The sequence below is a fragment of the Episyrphus balteatus genome, chromosome 2 (genome assembly GCF_945859705.1).
Source record: "Episyrphus balteatus chromosome 2, idEpiBalt1.1, whole genome shotgun sequence".
Lineage (NCBI taxonomy): Eukaryota > Metazoa > Arthropoda > Insecta > Diptera > Syrphidae > Episyrphus > Episyrphus balteatus.
The window spans coordinates 44,388,970-44,409,646 of record NC_079135.1 but is presented as its reverse complement, the minus strand read 5'-3'; the positions used below and the strand labels follow the sequence as shown (position 1 = coordinate 44,409,646).

The following is a 20,677-nucleotide window of genomic DNA, read 5'->3' as shown; positions in this document are numbered from 1 at the left end:
TTTATGTGAAAAATAAATTTGTACTTTTTAAAGTGAAATAATTAAAAGTCTTACATTTTTCTTTTTTTATAGTAAAAGGTGGGAACCGATGAAGATGTATCTTACGTGTCTTATTATTGAAAAAAATCCATTTTTACAGAAAGAAACGGTTTTACTGCCAACAGAATTTCGGTCTTACCCCCATGTGGAAGCAAGACCGTTTTTTGTTAGATGTTTTTTCAAAACGTATTACTATTATTATTATTATTTTTTATTTTTATTATAATAATGAGAGTTCCTGCAAAAAAACGTTAATTTTAATGAATAAAGACTTTATTTTAATTAAATGATGTTTTATATTGTTTTTTAAGGCAGTTAAACACTAAAGGGGCGGTCTTGTCCCCACTTCCCCTACATATATTATATAAAATGAACCTAATGACAACTTATAACTTTCGATACCAATTTATTTCGTTAAGAACAACGGCTTTTAAATGGACGTTTAAATTAATTTTTGCATTAAAGTCTTTATCAATCATTCGCATGTAATAATTATTTAAAAAGTCTTTTTTCAAGACTTATCTTTTAGGAATAACCAATCAATCTAAATAATTTGATAATGAACTACAATAGTTAAGTATAGGTACTTGAGAAGTTTTTAATCACCAATAAATTTGTTTTACTAACGGTAGCACGTTGAGAATGTGTACATTCTTATCTATATGATATTAAATAATAATTTTGAAAATAATAAGATCATTAAAACAAAAATCTAATACAATGTTTTACCTCATTATTCACAAAAAAAAAAAAAAAAAAACTATGGAAGAATTTATAATTTGTGGGTGAAACGAAATATTTTTATGTACCTATGTTATTCTTTAAATAGATCTATTGTAAATAATAATATTTCAATAAAGACAAAAAATATATTATGTTAATCTTTAATTAAATAAAAAATTTAAATAAAAACTCTGTCCCATAGTAAAAATCAGATTTACTACGAATTCTATCAATTATTTTGTCAGAATTTGTTTAACTTCAAAGAGTTCCAATTTTCGTACCAAGAACTAAAAAGATCAAAATGTCACAAAGCTAAACTGATAGAAAAAAATGTGATGGTCCCATAATTATTTTTTTGAGAAAAGCCATAAAATATCTGATCAATATTTTGTGTTTTTTCTTCCGTAATTTAAGGTCAAAAATCTTTCGACAAAAACAAACCCCAGCAAATAAATTTTTGTCTTGCAAAACTTTTTAATTGACAACTTTTACAAATTTATTGTATTCAATTTCATATTGAAATGATAACTCAATACAGCACCTATTTAATTTAATCATTCAATACAAAATTATTATCAGAACGACAGTTGTTGTCGAATCGTAGCGCCGGCCGGTCGTAACTTAAGACTGATGTTGTACTTGAACGGAAATACACGCAAATAAACGAGTAGGTTGGTGTATAACTTTAGTTTACGAGACATTGACTTCGAGCGACATATGAGATGCCCCACATTTTTAAATTAAAGTAAGATGTCTACAAATTTATAAATTCTACCTTCAAAAAGTTCATAAATTAATTTTGATTGGTCAGCATAATAATTTAGCTCATATTTGCATGCGAATGCAAAATGCATTCTAAGATGTTGCTTTTATGTGTCAATAAAAATTGATTAATTGATTTATGTTGTGACAATGATATGTGACCATATTGAAATTTGTGATAGTTCTCAATTCTAAGTATAAGGAATTCAGTGAAAAGTGCAGTTAGATTATATTTCTTAAAATTTTAAGAAAATAAATGATTACGTCTAAGATGTTTATGCTCCACGACAAAATTGATAAGTGCTTAGCTCAGTAATTAAAGTAAATTATCATTCTGTTTACTACAAATTCAATGACGAATTTAAGGCATTAAATGATAAGAAAAGATTTCAAATCAAAACAATTTAATTTTTTTTATTTTGCAAATAAAATAGTTAATCTTGGAGAGAAAACAAAACACCTGTTACTGTGCAAGGAGTAATCAAGGTTTTTTGATACTAAAGTAATAATATTTTATATATTAACTATAGCGAAAGCAATAAGCGGTTTCTAAGTCTTGTTGATTTTTAATATATCGTCGACGTTTCGGGCGTGATTATACTCTTCTTCAATATTTTAAAGTAAATAATTATTTCAATACAAAATTATAATAATTAAAAATTATAATTTTTATTTAAAAAATACTGAACAAAAACTAATTTAAAATGTACCTATTTAAAAATAATAAAATTTAAGATGTTCTAAAATTTTTGACGATCATATTTTCTGATTTAAAAGGTCACTAAAATAGAAATGAATTAGTGAAAACCAATTTTTTTTTGTTACCAATGCTGGCAAAACCTTAAAAAAACATTAATTCTAATAGTTTTAAGTTAAAATTCGGTTATATCAGTTCAAATTACACTGTGTTACAAAACAAAAATCATGTCAATTACTTTGGAAATGACCTAGCAGAGGTTGTAGGTATTACTGAGTATATCATATTTCGGCACTTGAAATTTTTCGAAGACCCTCAAAATTTCGTCAAAAAATCGTTTTTCAATGTTTTCAGATTTCAACGATTTATTACTCAGCCATTTTTCTGTCAATTTCAGATTTTATTATGCTCAATAACCAAATTGGGTGTACATTTTATGGGCTAAATCTCAAAGTACAACATTTTTTTCACGGTTTTTTAGAGTTCGGAGACCTTTTTAAGCTTCATTTTGTGTTTTGAAAAATGTTTTTTATAAACAGTTTTATTGTTCTATTTATGCTGAATAAAAAAAGTTTTTATTCATCAAAATTAGTTAGACATTGTGGAAGTTGTGATTTTTTTACTCGAGAAAGAAATTTTAATTTTTTGGGACAATGAAAGAAATACAAAATTAGTTTCTCGGTTCATAATAATGGTAGAACATTTTTTAATGGTCTTAATTTAAAAAAAAATGTTTTTTTTTTTGTAACTACGTTTAAAAAATTTTGATATCGATTTTGGTTGCTCAGATATATATTTTAAATACTGTTCATTTTTTCTTGCCATGATAACACAACACAAAATCTACACCCAATTAGGTGCTTGAGCATAATAAAAAAAATATTTTCAAAAAGAAAAAGTACTTTTCCGTTTAGAACTGTAAAAAAATCTGAAATTGACCGAAAAATGGCTGAGTTAAAAATCGTCGACATCTGAAAACATTGAAAAACGGTTTTTTGACGATAACTTGAAATTTTGAGGGTCTACGAAAAATTTCAAGTGTCGAAATATGATGTACTAAGTAATAGCTACAACCTCTGCTAGGTCATTTCCAAAGTAATTGACATGATTTTTATTTTGTAACAGTGTTATTGTTTAAATAATGAAAAAAACTTCCAAAGAACGCAGAAGCCGAAAATCCGATTATATTTGCTCTTGTAAAAAAGTCTATTTTTTGTTTAAACTTTTCCAGTGTCTAAAATGATGGCGGATTTTTTTTTCAAATTTGGTGCAGAGGGATTTTAAGTACAAAAGTTTTGTCTTTTAAATCACTATAAACAAATAAAACCGTTTTTATTTGTTGCTATTTTCCAATTAACAAATTAAGTTTCAACGATTTTTTATAGAAAATAATTATTTTAAAAAGTTACTTTTATTTAAATCAAAATAAAAATTTTTACGTTGAAAAACTTGTGTTTTTTTTTAGAAAAATTGTTTTAGCTGTTAGTGAATAATTACTAGATCGCATACTTTGTTTATTTTTATTTTTTTTTTGTCAGAAACATATTATATACAAAATAGTTTTACTTGTACTTGCCTTCTGACCAAAATAGATTTTTTTTGTCCCAAATGGTTCTAACGCTTTTAGTTCAAAAACATTATGTACTTTTAACGTGGCAAATAAGGTAGCACTTAAGAAATTATTTTTTGAGCCTTTATTAACGATAATTGCCATAGAACCGTTTTCTAGATATGTGACTTTCTCGTAAACGACTCAACCGATATCAATGAACATTTTTGTACCAAAACGGTTTATTATATATTTAATATTAAAACTGAGAAAAAAACTTCATAAAAAAGTTTGGATTTTAAGAATAAAAATCCGAATTTTTCTTTTGAAAAATAAATTTTTTTAAAACAATCAATATTTATCGATCAATATTTATTTTTACTGGTAGGAATACCTTTACCAAGTTTTTTGTTTAATTTTCTTTTTTTCAACGGCTCTAAAATTTCCATTTTTTTTTCTAAAAACTCTTATTTATACAAGAAATATATTTCGTTTGGAGGTCAAAACTATTTAAAAATATGGTTTTTGTAAGTAAAAGCAAAATTTTGTTTATTAATTTTTAATTTTTTTTTTTAATTCCTTAAAAAAAATCTTTTATGAATTTTGAAAACAACTTTTAACATAAAAGCAAGTACATGCAAGTCGTGCATTTTATTTATTTTAGATAGGTTCCAACGATTTTGAATTTTTTATTTTCCTAAAATGCATTTCAAGGTGAAAATCTGTTGTTGAAGTTCTTAAAATATAATATTATATGAAAATATTTTTTTAAGGATTACCTACAGTTTTAATTTTTTTGTTTTCGTTAAATACAAAAAAAAAAAAGATTAATTTATAAATAAATATTCTAAGCAATTTAAACAGTAAGAACGTGTGAAATAAAAATACCTAACTATATCCTTTATTCAACTATTATTAAGTGTCTTAATGAAAAAAAAAATAAACTTCTTTCATCTCCTTTTCTTCTTCTGGATTACTTTACTCTACACCCCATATCAAAATGTTTTAAGACTTCTATAAAACCATCAATTTGCAAAAATATATAATTTTAAAAGGCAGATAAGCTCCTTTGCTAACATCGATACTCCAAGCCCAAAAAAACCAACCCAATACTCCTATCCTTTAAATACTTTATCATATATCACGATGAGTTTTGTTAGTTAGTTTTTTTTTTATTATAAAAAGACAAGTTTTTTTTTTACTACTTAAGGTATTCGCACACTAAAAAAATCTTATTTATTTCAAATTCTCTTTTTATTTCGCTTTCAGACAATCTCTAGCTAACAACTGAATACCTAATCCATCAGATGCAGTTTGGCTGTGTGTTCTCTGACAGTTCTCGTATAATTGTAGTTGGTGCCGCGACAGTGTTGTGATAAGTCGATCGGTTTGGTGCGCTGCCTGTAACAGCCACTGTATCTAAACAAATATACATAAATCTGCATCAAGAAAACTGGTAGTTTCTTTATTCACAATGGACAAAGAGGTAAGACATATAGAAATAATTCTCAGGCACAATATAGTTCAAAATTGATAAGAATATTTTTTGGTGTAACAATTGTGTTTGTTTCTCTTTATCGATTTCACAATGAAAGATTGTATAACAGACTCGCATTCGTTTGGCGTATAGTTCTCCTATAAAAATAAATGATTAGAGAAGAGTGTGTATAACAATAATGTGAATTTTTCTCTAATGCGCAAGTCATTAAAAGCACGTGGTTTGAATTTCTCTTGATTCTATTTTGATTTCTGAAATAACAATTGTAGAACAGTTTAACGAACAATTTGGCTCTCTTAATTTTTGTTTGTTTTGTTTATATTCTCTTTTATAAAAAAAATAATATAATCGTATTAATCGGCTTCGTGTGTTATTATAAACAAATTAAAAAAAATAAAAGTTTATTTTGTATGCGTTTAAGCTCGTAGCTTATTATTATTGTTTTATTTCGTTTATTCAAGTGGAACCAATTGACATCAAATCAGATACCTATATAGCTGATAAAGAAAATGGAACTTAATAAATTTTAGACAGTAAAATGCCTACGGTGAAAGCGATAGAAAATGAATTTTGTTAAGATACTTTCAATAAAGCTATTGAATTTTGCTGTTAATTATGAACGAACTATTTTGAAATATTAAAAAACCGTTGTCAAAATGAGCACTCAATATAAAAGAAGATACATCTACATTCTACATACAGGCAAGACTTTTTTTTATTGTTAATTATGATTCATAACCTTTTTGAATGACTTTGCAAGTTTTCTTTTGTGTTTTTGGTGAAAAAGTCTGAAAAAATGTTTCATTATTTTTAGAGTTTGTATGTAGGTACTATTGAAACTTGGAAAGTAATAATTTTCGAAAATAATTTCTGTATTAAAAAATCGATACAGAAAAAATTGGTTTGCTATTGAAAAAATGTCGATTTGTATGATGTTTTGCACTGATTTAATTAATTTGTTCAATGATAACACAAATAAGAATGTTGTAGGTATTTACTTTTAAAAAAGGTTAATGCAATTTTAAATATTACAACAAATTTTTTTTACTTTGATTTTTTTAAATTTTTTTAACATTAACTTTTAACATTGCTCAACTGTGTAAGAAATGTAAAAAAAAAATTATTAAAATGTGGTTTACCTCTTGTGAAATTCAGAATTTTTCAATTCATTTTCCAAAATAGTTTTCAAATAAAAAAGTTTATCAATAAAACAAAACCTACTTCCATGGATCAAAACTAGGTTTTATGGTTTTTTTCATTGAAATTGAACCACATTGCCAGCAGCTTTCCATTACAAAATGAATTATCAAAATTGGTTCACTTAGTCCAAAGTAATGAGGTAACAAACAAAAAAAAATACAGACGAATTGAATACCTCCTCCATTTTTGGAAGTCGGTAAAAATAATAACTAAGTACCTACATACCACAAAAAAAAAATTGAAAAAAGTTAAGAAACAAAATACTCATTTTGCAAAAATACAATGCAATTGAATTTTTTTTAGATAAATAAAATAAGAGTAAAAGTTTTATTAAAAAAAAAGTTGCGTTTATTTTAAGAAAACTTCTCATCAAACAGGTCTAACGATTTTTAAAATGCTGTCTTCTTTTCAACATTTTTTTCTTAAATTCCTATATATCTCTTTGATATCTAATCAATTAATTTTGCCCAACATTTTCTAGGAATGCAAAAAATATATTTAAAAAAGTTGTTAAATTATTTTCGCTATTTTTACTTTCGATATGTAGTTGTAGGATTCGAAAAAAAAAATGAACTCGAGAAAGCAAAGAGACATGGCTTTTCTTACATTCCTGGGTTTTCGTTAGCCATAAAACCAGAGACCAGAAATAACAGTCAACTTTAATTTTCAATCCGTTTCTCTCTAAGGTTACCACATTAAATAGTTTCGGTTAAGGTTTGAGATTTATTTTTAACCCTCTGTCGGCACACGGGTGCGAATTTGGCAGGACAAAAATAAAAAAAACAACGATTTTTCAAAAAAGTGGTCACAAAAATGTCTCTTTATTAGGGTGAAAATATTTTTTTTCGGAATTGTGAAAACAATATTCGAATTCCTCGGAAAATTCTACATCAATTCCATGTATGATTCTCTATTAAATATTGAGACCGAAAAAAGTTGTAGCGACATGAAAAAGTATGAACCAAATTCGCACCCGTGTGCCTATCACGTCACAAAAAAGAGGTGTGTCTACAGAGGGTTAAAAATCAAAAATAAAGGTTAGCGGTTCAGATTTATTTTTTATTTTTTAAATATCTCTCAATGGTGGAAAAGGTCAACCTTTAACCGTTTTTGCTGAAAATAATTAAAAATGATTAATTCAAAGCAAAAAGTAGAATATGTCAAAAATGTCTTTATTTTGCAAAAATAAATATGAAAAGGATGTCAAAGTTCTTTGGCCCAAAATTATATCTCTCTTGGCTTAAAATAAAATATTAAGATGAAAATGTCTTTTCCGCTGTGATTTGAGTTGCTGGGACGACAAGCAACTCAAATCAATACAATTTCGAATATTTCAGGAGACCGATGTTCTAATTGATACATTTGCAGATGAGATTTATTTTTTCCTCTCACCGATAACTCTCACTGATTGACCAAAACATAAACCAAAAACAAAATAAAGGTTTTTCCCAGACCTTGACCGAAATGTTTCTTTTTTTAAAGCAAAGGTTATTTTATGACCTTTATTGAAAATGGCAACAAATAAGAGTTATTAAAGAACCTTTCAAAAGGTTGAAATTTATTTCTGATCTCTTCATAAAACCAAATTCAACAAACAAATTTGTGTGTCTGGGAGCGAACAAATTCCAAACTTTCAAAATAAAAACCACTATTATGAAATCTAAATGTGATAATAAATTATTTAAAAAAAGTACACATACGCCACAGTGAAAATAAATATTATTTTTAATTGCGCAAAATTTCAAAATTAAAATAGATTTTCATGCATTCATATTTGATCCTTAAACTAAATATATTTTAGTTTTGTAGGTATTCAAGAAAGCAAATCGAAAAAAAATTAAAAAATTTTAGAAACAATACTTTTAATACTTTTTTGTACAATTCTTATAAAATTAATGGAACATTATAATTTATTCTTGTATGAGTGCTTAAACGAGCTTTAATATTTATGAAACTTTTCATATAAGAGTAAGAATGAATGTGCGATCCATTTTATTGACTAAAAAGGGTTTTTTTTTGAAGTTATACTTCTTATGGGAGGGTGAGTATGAAAATTTACTTTTTGACAAGAATGTCAAAGGGATTATGACGCGATCACCCTGGGTAGCAGGGCTGTCGTTTCACCTTTAGAGTAGGTAGTACTTTAGTATTTAAAAATGCAGTACGCCGCAGTACGGCAAACATAAAACACACAACACGTTGCAAGTTACATGTTTCATGTGGCAAGTTGCATGTGGCAAGTTGTATGTGGCAAGTTGCGTGTGGCAAGTTGCATGTGGAAAGCTGCGTGTGGCAAGTTCTAGTGGGAAGTTGCATGTGACAAGTGTGGTAATTTCCATGTGGCAAGTTGCCAGGGTTGCAAAAAGCTCACATTTCAGCTCAGCTCACAGCTCAGCTCAAATTTGAGCTAGCTCACTTTTGAGCTAGGTACCATAGCTCAGCTCATTTGAGCTGAGCTGAAAGTGAGCGCCCCAACTTCCAACGCCTATATCTCGGAATTTTGAAGAAAATGGAAAAAAATTTTTTGATGCCTAAAGGTAGCGGGGACTCTAACATACATTTGGGTACAACTCTCATCCCTGTAGGTCCACGCGTTCTCAAACCGGGAGAACTTAAAAGTAAAAAAAAAAATACGCACGATTCTGAAAAAATAGGCATGATGTGGCGGTTTAACATGGAAGGCGATTTTTTAAAAATCTGACAATGTGCAAAGCGTAGGCCCATGACACAAGCTATCATTTGGCATCACTCCCAAAAATTGCTCTCAAACGGTTTAGCTTCCAGGAGCGTTCAAAGATTCGGGGATTTTTCGAATTAAAATTTTACCCCAACTTTCAAAGGCGATTTTCTCGGAATTTTGAAAAAAAAAAACGAAAAACCGGATTATACCACTATCGGGTAGCTGAGAATATAAGCTTTCATATGGCACCACTCCCCTGTCTCTAGATCAAAGCGTTCGAACGCCTATATCGCGGAATTTTGAAGAAAATGAAAAAAAATTTTTTGATGCCAAAATTTAGCGGGGACTCTAACCTACATTTGGGTACAACTCCCATCCCTGTAGGTCCACGCGTTCTCAAACCGGGAGAACTTAAAAGTAAAAAAAAAAATTAGGCACGATTCTGATAAAATAGGCATGATGTGGCGGTTTAACATGGAAGGCGATTTTTTTTAAATCTGATAATGTGCAAAGCGTAGGCCCATGACACAAGCTATCATTTGGCATCACTCCCAAAAATTGCTCTCAAGCCGTTTAGCTTCTAGGAGCGTTCAAAGATTCGGGGATTTTTCGAAAAAAAATTTTACCCCAACTTTCAAAGGCGATTTTCTCGGAATTTTGAAAAAAAAAAAGCAAAAACCGGATTATACCACTATCGGGTATCTGAGAATATAAGCTTTCATATGGCACCACTCCCCTGTCTCTAGATCAAAGCGTTCAGCTCCCAGAAGTTTTTTCGCGCCTCAACTTCCAACGCCTATATCGCGGAATTTTGAAGAAAATGAAGAAAATTTTTTTGATGCCAAAATTTAGCGGGGACTCTAACCTACATTTGGGTACAACTCCCATCCCTGTAGGTCCACGCGTTCTCAAACCAGGAGAACTTAAATGTAAAAAAAAAATTAGGCACGATTCTGATAAAATAGGCATGATATGGCGGTTTAACATGGAAGGCGATTTTTTAAAAATCTGATAATGTGCAAAGCGTAGGCCCATGACACAAGCTATCATTTGGCATCACTCCCAAAAATTGCTCTCAAGCGGTTTAGCTTCCAGGAGCGTTCAAAGATTCGGGGATTTTTCGAAAAAAAAAAAAATTACCCCAACGCGATTTTCTCGGAATTTTGAAAAAAGTCGAAAAACCGTATTATACCGGAATTCAAATGAGCTGAGCTATGGTACATAGCTCAAAAGTGTGCTAGCTCAAAATTTGAGCTGAGCTGTGAGCTGAGCTCAGCTAACTTTTGAGCTTTGTAGCAACCCTGCAAGTTCCATATTGCTACTACTTGTGCTGTAGCACACACAATTCTCATAAAATTACCATATCGCACATTTTATGCTCAATTCATTTACTTTCGTTAACCATCAACCGTACGTTCTGAACCGCACAACATGAGTAAATTTCACAGAATAAATTGAAAACTACATGGACGCAAGGAGGATGAAAGAATTAATTTATTGTTCACTTGATAAAAATGTAAAAAAAACTAAGTGTGGATTATTTACTTCATAATAGAAATTAAAAATATCAAATAAAATTAATTTAAATGAGAAGTATAACTTCAGTCGCGTGTACATGTGTACACACACTCTTTTTTTTTAATTTATTTCAAAATTTCCTATATTTGTAGCCAGAAAACCAAAGAAATACGAGTAAATAAGTATAATATATCTCTTAAATGGATCTTTCTTCAAATTCGTTCTTTTTTCAATATATTTTTACATCTATACTTACTTATCGTAAAATTTCACTTACAAGCAAAAACAAGTTTGCACCACAACTCTTTCGTTTCATACATACAATTTTTCAATACAATTTTAAACGTCTTCTCCATTACAATTATCTATTAATAAATATTTTTTCCTACTTATTATCTTTCTTTCCAGCCCGAACATATACAAGAAAGTTGTTTTCAACGATGCAAACGAAATCTCCTATCACCATGGTACCGAGACATATCCGTGGAACCAACAATGTTTCTTTACATGTTTGCCTTTTTATTCACCTCTGTCGTAGAACAAGATTTTTTTGTTCGAAAATCTTGTTTAGTTAATAACAATTATAGTTTAGAAATTTGCACTAATTTAGATAAATTTCCCGAAATTAAAAAAGAAGTACAAGTAAGTTTTTTCGTATTTATAGATATTATATTGTTTAAACACTTATCAATAAATTCTATTTTCTTAGATAACAACATCAAAATTTCATCAATGGGAGAATATCTCAGCGCACATATTTCCAATAGTATTAGCTTTATTTTTAGGATCATGGTCAGATAGGAGAGGCCGCAAATTTCCATTGCTGATGGGTTTGTGTGGAAAGTTTATTTACTCAATTATGATGGTGGTAAATGCTAAACAAAGTAAGTTTGTCGCAAATTAATGACGATTTAAGTATTCCCTTTGTGATGCAAATTTTTTGTTCAAGAATCCTGGCCCGTGGAGTATGTGATTTTCACAGCAACTCTTCCTTGTGCGATCACAGGAGCCGATGTTGCAATATTTGCCTCCTGCTTCGCATACATTTCCGATGTTTCAACACTGCGAAATAGAACGATGAGGGTTACAATTTTAGATATCTGTTACTTGAGTGCCATGCCAACAGGAGTAGCTTTTGGTATGATCGTCACCTATCTCTTGACAAGATCGATTTTTATGTTTTATTTAATTTTTCTAGGTTCTTACATGTTCAACAGTGTCCTAAATAAATCGTATGCGTCAATGTTTGCCATTAATGCTTCAATAATGTTTGTCGGTATAGTCTACAGCATTATCTTCCTCAAGGTATAAGAAAGATCACTTTTTGGAAGATCTTTATATTAAAGCTTAATTTTTATTTAACAGTGGCAAACAACACCAAAACAGAGATCATTACGAGAACTCAGTTGCAGTGGATTCTTTCCTGACTTCTTTGACTTTCAACATCTGCAAGATTCAATTGGAGTCCTTGTAAAAAAGCGTCCAGGCAATCGACGATCGTTTTTGATCATTTTACTGATCTCAATGGCTTTGTATACATTCCAAAGGGACGAGAAGCCCTATTTGTATCTCTATGCACAACTAAAATTCCAGTGGGACGTACAGATCTATAGTACCTTCAAGACTTTCCAGTCATCAGCTTATGTGGTCGCAGCTCTCATAGCTATTCCATTGATGAACAAAATCCTTGGATGGAGAGATACCGTAAGTTGATTGAAAACTTCCTTACAAATTGAAGATATTATTTAACTTTTCTTCTTTTAGACAATTATTTTCATAGGAGTTTGTGCTCATATTTCGGCACGATTTTTCTACTACTTTGCCGACACACCATCATTTTTCTACACTGGAGCTGTTGTCTGCTGTTTGGGACCGATCGTTGGTCCCATGATCCGATCGATCACTTCTAAGATCGTTCCACAATCAGAGAGAGGAAAAGTCTTTGCTTTGTTGTCCGTTTGTGATAATGCAGTGCCTTTTGTCAGTGGAATTTGTTATTCACAAATCTATCGAGCCACAATCGGTCAAAGATCAGCAGTATTTTTACTAACAATAGCTACACAAGTCGTAGTGTTTTTCTTAACTTTGTAAGTTAATTTTTGATTGAATTTTATTATTTTAATCTAATTTGTTAACTGTTGCAGAGGTATTCATTTAAAAGTTGGAAACAATGAACTTGCTCTTCCTGATGGCGATAAAGAAAATGGCCTCATTCCTGAATCTGTCAAGTCAGCTGAAGTTGTCGAAGCACAAACTAATAAGGACTCGAATGGTAGAGACAGTAATAATATTAGTAGCTAACAAAAGTTTGTAAAATAATTAAATTAGATTTTATCTAGAGTTAAGAATGATATTTTATAAAATAAAGTTGCATGTATTTTTTAAATTTGAAAAAATGTTTTTTTTTTAACTTTTCTGTTCAGATGCCTACTTTTAATCAGCAATAAGGTTCTTTGTCTTGGACTCTCCTGAATACTCAACTCCGTTTGAGGTTCGTTGCAAAAAAATTGACCCAAAGATGATTTCAATTAATTCTACTCAGAAAATGTTATTGTTGTTTAAACTGGTTTCCAATTCGAAGCTGGATTTTTTGTGGTTTAGATAGATGACAACTTTTTTGAAACAGAATAATATCGTTATTTATGTTTAAAAAATAACGTTTTCCATACAAAGTAAGTATCGAGAGTAAACCGAAGTATACTTTTCGGATAAAATGTAGAACGGAAAATTGTTGCAGATTCTTACGAGATGAACTAAGGCCTAAGAATTAGTAAATACTTTAAGGAGTTAAAATTTATATTATAATGGAGTTGCCAGCAATTTTAGTAATAAAAAAAATAAAATAAATATTTTTAATTACAATAATAGGCGTGTTTTTTCTACAACTCAGTAGCTACTCATTATTTTATTTTATTCGAAAAACATGAATTTGAAACTTTTGCCGCAAAATATTATTTTAAAAATTTGGTACACTGAAGAATTTTTCATTGGTGGCTTTCAAAATGGGGGTCAGAATAAGTTTTTATAAAATAGAATGTTTTTTTTTTAACAGTATAAAGGAGGAATTTTACCAAATTAATATCACTTTATCCTGAATTTAGATTTGTGTATAATTGTTCATATTCAATGAAAACAATTAAAAAATTGTGAACTAAGGTTATTCCTGGGTTATTTTCTCTTAGTGAAGGAAAACTTGGATCCTATTTTAACAGTTTTGTTTTTGTTGAAACTATCTTTAGTAAAAATATAAAATTTAATAAAAAAATCATGTGTGCAATTCACACGTGGTAGAAGTGAAACCTTAAAAATTATTTTTCTTGCATAAAATAAAAATCGAAAAAATTTACCTTTTTTTATTCTATCACCTTTAAATCCATATCTTTTATTGACAACCTTATAAATTAAAAAATAATACATTTTAAATTATCTGAAAGCTTATTATTTCACCTTTTATTTGGCTTTTCAAACATGTTTCTACCATGCCTACAAAAGAGTAAGAATTTTTTAAAGTCAACCATCTCGAAATTTAAAACTGAGATTACGGTACTTCCTACACTGGTGACTGGTCATCGGCAACAGATCTTCACAGGTGTTTTGGGGGTTTTTTTTTTTTCAATTTTTTTAATTTAAGATTGTGTAACAAAACTCAAAAACTTTATTTTATGCTGACGACGTGAAAATATTTCGAACAGTAAATTCCCTATCCGATTGTAAGCTCTTGCAAGAAGACTTAAAAAGATTTTGGGAATGGTGTTGCACAAATCGCCTTATATTAAATATTGACAAGTGTAAATCAATGAGCTTTACACGAAAACAAAATTTAATTGCTTACAACAATTGCTTGGGTTCGGAGATAAATTCGTCGCAATTATGTAAATTATCAAATTTTTCTGACCTAGGAATCAATTTAGATCCGAAACTAACTTTTACTGATCATTATAACCACATTATTAAAAGAGCCAATGTAACACTTGGCTTCATCAAAAGATTTGCGCGGGAGTTCGAGGATCCATATGTTTTGAAGGTTCTATATATTTCATTTGTAAGGCCAATTCTTGAATACGGATGTATAGTGTGGGCACCTTACTATATGATTCATATAAACAGAATTGAAAGTGTTCAAAGAAGGTTCATGAGATTTTCATTGCGTTTTCTTTCATTGTCCGATAGAATTGTCCTACCTCCATACTCGGATAGACTTAAACTTATTAATTTACCATCACTTTCAGTTCACAGAGAGTATTTGCAATTATGTTTTATAATTGGGATTATAAGAGGCTCAATATCTTCTTCAGTGTTGGATCGACTGAATTTTAATGTTGGGCGTGCTGGTTTAAGAAATAGGTTACCAATTTGTGTAGTTTTTAGTAGATCTAACTATGGCGTCAATAGCTCTATGAATCAACTAATTAATATTTTTAACAAAAACTTTCATATAATCGAATCTATTAATGATAATGTTAAATCCCATAAATTCAAAAGTAGCTTCTTTAATAAATTTAATTAATTTACCAGAATGTTGTTTTTTCTGTTGTTATTTATATTAGTACATTTAGTTTCAATGTAAATATATGTATATTTTATTGTGATTAATTGACAATTATTACTCATATATTGAGTTTAAGTTTAATGATTCCATTGTTAGTATTTAAGCTTATTTCTAATGTTAGCATTTAACATATTAAATAAATAAAACTTGTAGAGCACGTACCATTATGTGTGATATATCAAATAAAAGGTTATGTTATCAGCATGCGTATTAAAGTTAAATCAAATTTGTATGTGCACTAGATCAAATGATATAACGTGTGTTGAAAAAGAACATCTTTTTACCGTTATCTCAGAATTTTGAATATGAAAATAATTAAAACTTTGTACAATTATAATTTATTTAATTACCTATCTACAGTACAAATTTTATTCATCTATCTATTAAAACAAAAAAGTTATAACAAGTTGAAGTCGTGTCGCGTTTTCGTTTCATCTTGTTTCAAATCACTACGATACTAAAGAAGTTTTCACTTCAAAAATACCTGAAAATTTACGTTTTGTGTATAAGTAAGATGGCAAAACATTAATTTTTCGTTTAAATTATTTTTTTTTTTTGAAAAAATGAAAAAATTGGCGGAAAAAAACAACACAAAAATGCTGAATTCCACTCAAAATTATTAACTAATCATTTGTTTACCCGAAATTGATATTTTTAAGATTTCTTGGTTGAAATACATAGTTTAAAATATTTTGTTGGGTCCGGAAATATTGTTTAAATATATTAATTAAAAAAAAAAACCGTTCTAGTTCAAGTATATGCCTTAAATCGATGCCAAAGTGGAAACATTGGTGAAAAAAAACATTATTTGGAAATTCTTGAGTTTATTTAACCTAGATTATTTTCATTAAAACTACATGTTTTATTAATATTTAAAAAGGAATCTCTATTTTAAGTAGAAAATTTAATTATTTTTAAGGAAATTCATAAGTAGTGAAAAAAAAAATAAAATCTGGTTTTATAATTGACTAAACAACGTTTTAAATGATGTTTTACCCAAAACCAAATATGAAATAATATTTCGAAAATCGTTAGGGTCAATGTGGGTAAATGTAAACAGGGGTAAATGAAAACATGGCTCATAACAAGCTTCCGTTAAATCTCTTTGATGCATACATAAGTACAAATCGCGGACGCATGTATCTTTTAACTTATACGTCAAGCTCATTGCTGTCAAGAGAGAATTAATTCGACGAGCGTATTTTCCGTGAAAGATAATTTTTTAAAGTGCCAAACAAGTCGTTAGTCTTTCAGAAAAATTAAATATTTTGGCAGATTCAATTAAATCAGTATAATTTGCAAAAACTTTTTTGTTTTTAATTTTGATGTAGATTCTATGTGATACAAGCAAATTTTAAAATACAGGACATTTATGTCGATTTGCATGTGTTTACATTTACCCCAGAATATTTTTAATAATGGGTAAATGTAAACAACGTATTCTGGGGGTAAATATAAACATACATTTTTGGTGAAATTATTGGTTTTAATAAAAATAACGTACTTTTAGTCAATTACTATTGCTAAAGTGCCGCGGAGTCACATTTTAAAGTAGCCAACACCATCATTTTCAGTGGATGATGTTGCAAAATCGGTCTTTGACGTAAAAAAACAAAAAATATGACGTTCAGAGCTGCTCAGGATGCATATTGGGCGCCTATATAAAGAATCAAAGGAAGAAAACAAAAACTTTTATTGGAATTTGAAAAAGTTTTTGTCAAATACCTTCTTGGACGTTTTTCAAGTTGTTATCCATATGATAAAGAGGAAATTCTTAATTTTAAACCACCGTTTACATTTACCCCGAATTTGCAAAAAAACACAAACATGGTGGGGTATTTGTAAACATGCCATATTTGACAGTAATGTAAACAATTTGGGAAATATTTGTTTATATTTATAAAGAAGAATTGCCATCATTTCATATTTGCATTTGAAGATACCATTCAAGTTGTTCCGTGAAAACATAAAAAAATCTAAAGTCGAAAGAAAAAAAAGACATGAAATTGTTTACATTTACCCACATTGACCCTACCTACAGTCGTTTTTTTTAAATATAATTTTTTTCTAAATAAAAATTTTCTAACATTTTTCAAAAAAAGTTGGTATGCCATTTGGAAGAAATAATTAGGTAATTTACACACACAAACTAAATTTCAAAATTTGTCACCAGCCGTTTTCAAAAAATTTATTTATCAAAAAAAGAAATTTGAAATATTTTTAAAAATCCAAAATTGTGTTTTTTGAAAATTTTGTAAAATTTTGATATTATCTTAGCCTAAACGCTTTCGTATTAAAATTTTCGTTGAATTCGGTTTATGTTGTACGAGATATTCAGAAACCAGATAACCGTTCTATGGCAGGTACCGTTTTAAATTTGTATCAAAATCGTTAGAGCCGTTTTTGAAAAAAATTAACTTTTCTATTTTTGTTATGTGGCAGTTACCGTTAGTTTTGGTCATAAAAAAATTCGATTTCGCCTGTAGGGAATCGACCAAAACTACTAACTAATAATTTTGAAGAACATCACTTCACTCGTTTAGGCTGTAGCTCGATGTATATACAGACATACAGACGGACAGAATTGTCGGACCCACTTTGTTGGCATTCTCCATCATCGTAATGTTTGTCATGTAAAATTGTTATCTCGAGTTCGATATTTTTTACCAATCCTAAACTTATTCTAAGTATTGTTTAAAATAGTTTTTGACACTTTTATCAATATTTTTGAGATTGTGTAAAAAAATATCTAAGTTAAAGTTTCAGATTTTTTCCATAAGGGTGCTACTTTTGCCAGAAATTGTTAAAAAACGCAGCTTATTCTATCTCCCACCTTTTTAATGTTGCGATCCAATTGATGTTTCCAATAGACAACTTACTATTAATCCTAAATTTTCCAATCAATCATTTTCATTTGAATTATAGCCTTAAAAAAAAGGAACACTGGATACTATAATAGTTTACATATAGAAATAACGTTCTCCGCTATACAAAAAAAAAAAGAAAAACAATTTTACTCTGGTATGGAGTTAATATAATAATAAAAACCTAGTATGAGAATAAATATACGAATTTTTGTTGTACCTACACTTTTTAGAACGTTGTTTTGGAGAAGGTAGTCGGGTTTAAGTTTTTGAACTTGTTTTGCATTAAATTTATTTAGAGGTTCAAATTTCTTTAGGGCCACTATAATCAATTTCAATATACGTCACATAGGCATTGACCAGTGAACGAGACGCTTTCGACTATACCTTATTTGTCAAATTATGATAAGTAGTTTAGAAAAACTCTTCTTTTCGCTTTGCCGTTGTTAGATAAAAAATTAAAAAAGCTGAATGACCCATACACGGAAATTAGCCAAACATAACTGTAATCACATTCCTTAAATTGCCGTTTAAATTTTTTAATATTGATATAACTTTTGAGACTAATCCGTTATAAAAACTTTGTGAACATTCTGATATATGTATATTTTTGTTTTTAATTTTAGTTTCGCAAAAGTCGACTGAAATACATTATTTTCACACGACCAAAAAATATTTAAAATTCCTTTGAAACTGATACCAACTTTCACTTTTCTAGGAACTACATTTTAAACATTTCTAATGAAGACCACCAAAGTGTGAAACTCTGACACCTAATTATTTTGATCCCGCACTAAATTCACTTAAAATCCAAGAGAAAAGGATGAAAAAGATTGACATTTTGATAAATTGTGCGGCTGAGATGGTGGCGTCATTCAAGTGAGAATGATTCCCAAAATTAATGTTAAACATTCTAAAAATATAAAAATTCAGATTTAATATAAAAAAAATTAAAATTCCACGAAATGAAATAAAAAAGGGCTTACCTTTAATGATTTACATAAATTTACCCGTGCAGAAAACATAAATAGATAAATTTCCAGGAATCATTAAAAGTCCTTTTTGTAAACTTTTGTTATCATAACATACAATCTATATGAACGCATCAGGTATATTATGTAATTCTAAGGCACTTAGGATAATTAACCCACCCTCGAACTTTAAAGCCAGTTGTTGTTATCTAGTTCAAAGGTACAAATTAAATCATTTAATTTAATGTCTTCTTATTAATAGAATATACAAAAGGATTAAGAACAATTATAGCCTTGAGTAAATTTGTAAGAAACGGTAGGTACTTGTCAGTTTAATTTTTTTCCTTTGTTGCAAAAGTCAAGTAAATATTCTTCAGATGTAATCTGAAAAAAGGATTTGGGTTGAAGTATATTTTGCGGTTGATTTTATTTACCTTTGAGATTTGTATCTTAAATCATCGCTTTTTGTTTTTTATTCTGGAGAAAACATATTTTTTAATGCCATAGCAGAGAAAAAACTCAGGTTTTGATTCCTTAGAAAATAAATTGTTCGATCGGCTTACAACTCAAGATGACCCTTTTTTCTAAAATGTTTAATTTCAGGAAATAAAAAGTTTTTTTTTCTAAGAAAATACTTTACTTTAATTTATTTTTAAATAAAAAGAAATACTAATAAAAAAAAAATACAATTTCACTTATTTTTTGACAAAGTTCTTTGTTTCTCTGCATGCTCAATAATTTTATCGTCTACGTAAAGTCCCTTTCGTCTACGTACGCTGTCCATGTAAACTTTTGCTCGATTAGCGGAATCAGCTTTTTCTCCAAAATGAGTGTATTCTTCTTCTGTTGAAGGTACCCAAAATGGATCCATGTCAATTATCTAAAATTAAAAAAATTGAAAGTGTATCGTGGGTCATCAATGCAAAGTCAAGACCAAAGTATAATTCAACGCAGGTTGTTCGCTATTATGCAAAAAATGAAAGTTAATGTAGGTATAAGAAATCAAATGATGGTGCTTAATTTATACTTAAATAATTTTATATGATTTTAATTTATTTATTTTTATGTGTACTTGTTTTTATGGTAAAAGTAACTCTAGTGTTAAAGGTTTTTTTTTTAACAAAATTAGGGAAATTCATAATTTAATTTTTTTATTGAATTTTTTAAGTTATGTAAAAAAGTAAAATCTGTTTTTAAAATTAATTAAACGTGTCAAATGGTCTTTTACATAAAATCAAGTATGTTATTTGATTTCTTGAATAAAGAGGGAATAAAAAACAAAAAAATTGAAAATCGTTAGTCGCTTTTAAAAAAAAAAAATAATTTTTGTATCTATTAGAATTTTCTAAAAATTTTCCAAAAAAAGTTGGCATGCCATTTTTGAGAAAATATTATTCAACACATAAAAACAAAATTTAGATAAAATTCACAAACCCACTCTTAAAAAATTGAAAAAAAAAAAATTTTTAAAGTATTTTTTAAAAATCCAAAAATGTGTGTTTTGAAAATTTATAAAGTTATCTTTTCGATTTTTTATACAAATTTTGGTTAAACATTTAATTAAAAAATACCGTTTAAATTCAAGATAAACCAAATAAAAATCCAAAATTTTCAAAAAAAAAAGAAA

The 20,677-nt window shown here is 28.6% G+C and overlaps 2 protein-coding genes across 3 annotated transcripts in view; one reads left to right on the top strand and one right to left on the bottom strand.

The window, feature by feature from the left end:
• The first annotated feature begins 1,333 nt into the window (after positions 1 to 1,333).
• Positions 1,334 to 13,062, top strand: LOC129910952 (proton-coupled folate transporter). 2 transcript variants are annotated; one of them, XM_055988558.1, is made up of 9 exons: positions 1,334 to 1,507; positions 5,040 to 5,256; positions 11,075 to 11,308; positions 11,376 to 11,550; positions 11,616 to 11,804; positions 11,865 to 11,971; positions 12,032 to 12,370; positions 12,431 to 12,753; positions 12,811 to 13,062. In XM_055988558.1, the coding sequence occupies exons 2-9, from the start codon at positions 5,245 to 5,247 to the stop codon at positions 12,965 to 12,967; spliced, it is 1,536 nt and encodes a 511-aa protein (XP_055844533.1). In that variant the 5' UTR covers positions 1,334 to 1,507; positions 5,040 to 5,244; the 3' UTR covers positions 12,968 to 13,062. The 2 variants fall into 2 exon arrangements, with proteins under 2 accessions (XP_055844533.1, XP_055844534.1); XM_055988559.1 differs by lacking the exon at positions 1,334 to 1,507 and adding an exon at positions 2,022 to 2,144.
• A 6,615-nt stretch (positions 13,063 to 19,677) lies between these two features.
• Positions 19,678 to 20,677, bottom strand: part of LOC129910949 (elongation factor-like GTPase 1) — a 211,732-nt gene continuing 210,732 nt past the window's right edge. Inside the window, exon 12 of the mRNA XM_055988555.1 lies at positions 19,678 to 19,930. Coding sequence (XP_055844530.1) covers positions 19,742 to 19,930 — 189 coding nt within the window. The 3' untranslated portion in view covers positions 19,678 to 19,741. The remainder of the gene's footprint in view (positions 19,931 to 20,677) is intronic.

What these genes read in the sequence shown, in the direction of transcription:
- LOC129910952 (XM_055988558.1), top strand. An exon ending in GGTGGTAAATGCTAAACAAA is followed by an intron (nt 11,551 to 11,615) that starts GTAAGTTTGTCG and finishes TTTTTGTTCAAG; the next exon opens with AATCCTGGCCCGTGGAGTAT. An exon ending in ACAGCATTATCTTCCTCAAG is followed by an intron (nt 11,972 to 12,031) that starts GTATAAGAAAGA and finishes TTTATTTAACAG; the next exon opens with TGGCAAACAACACCAAAACA.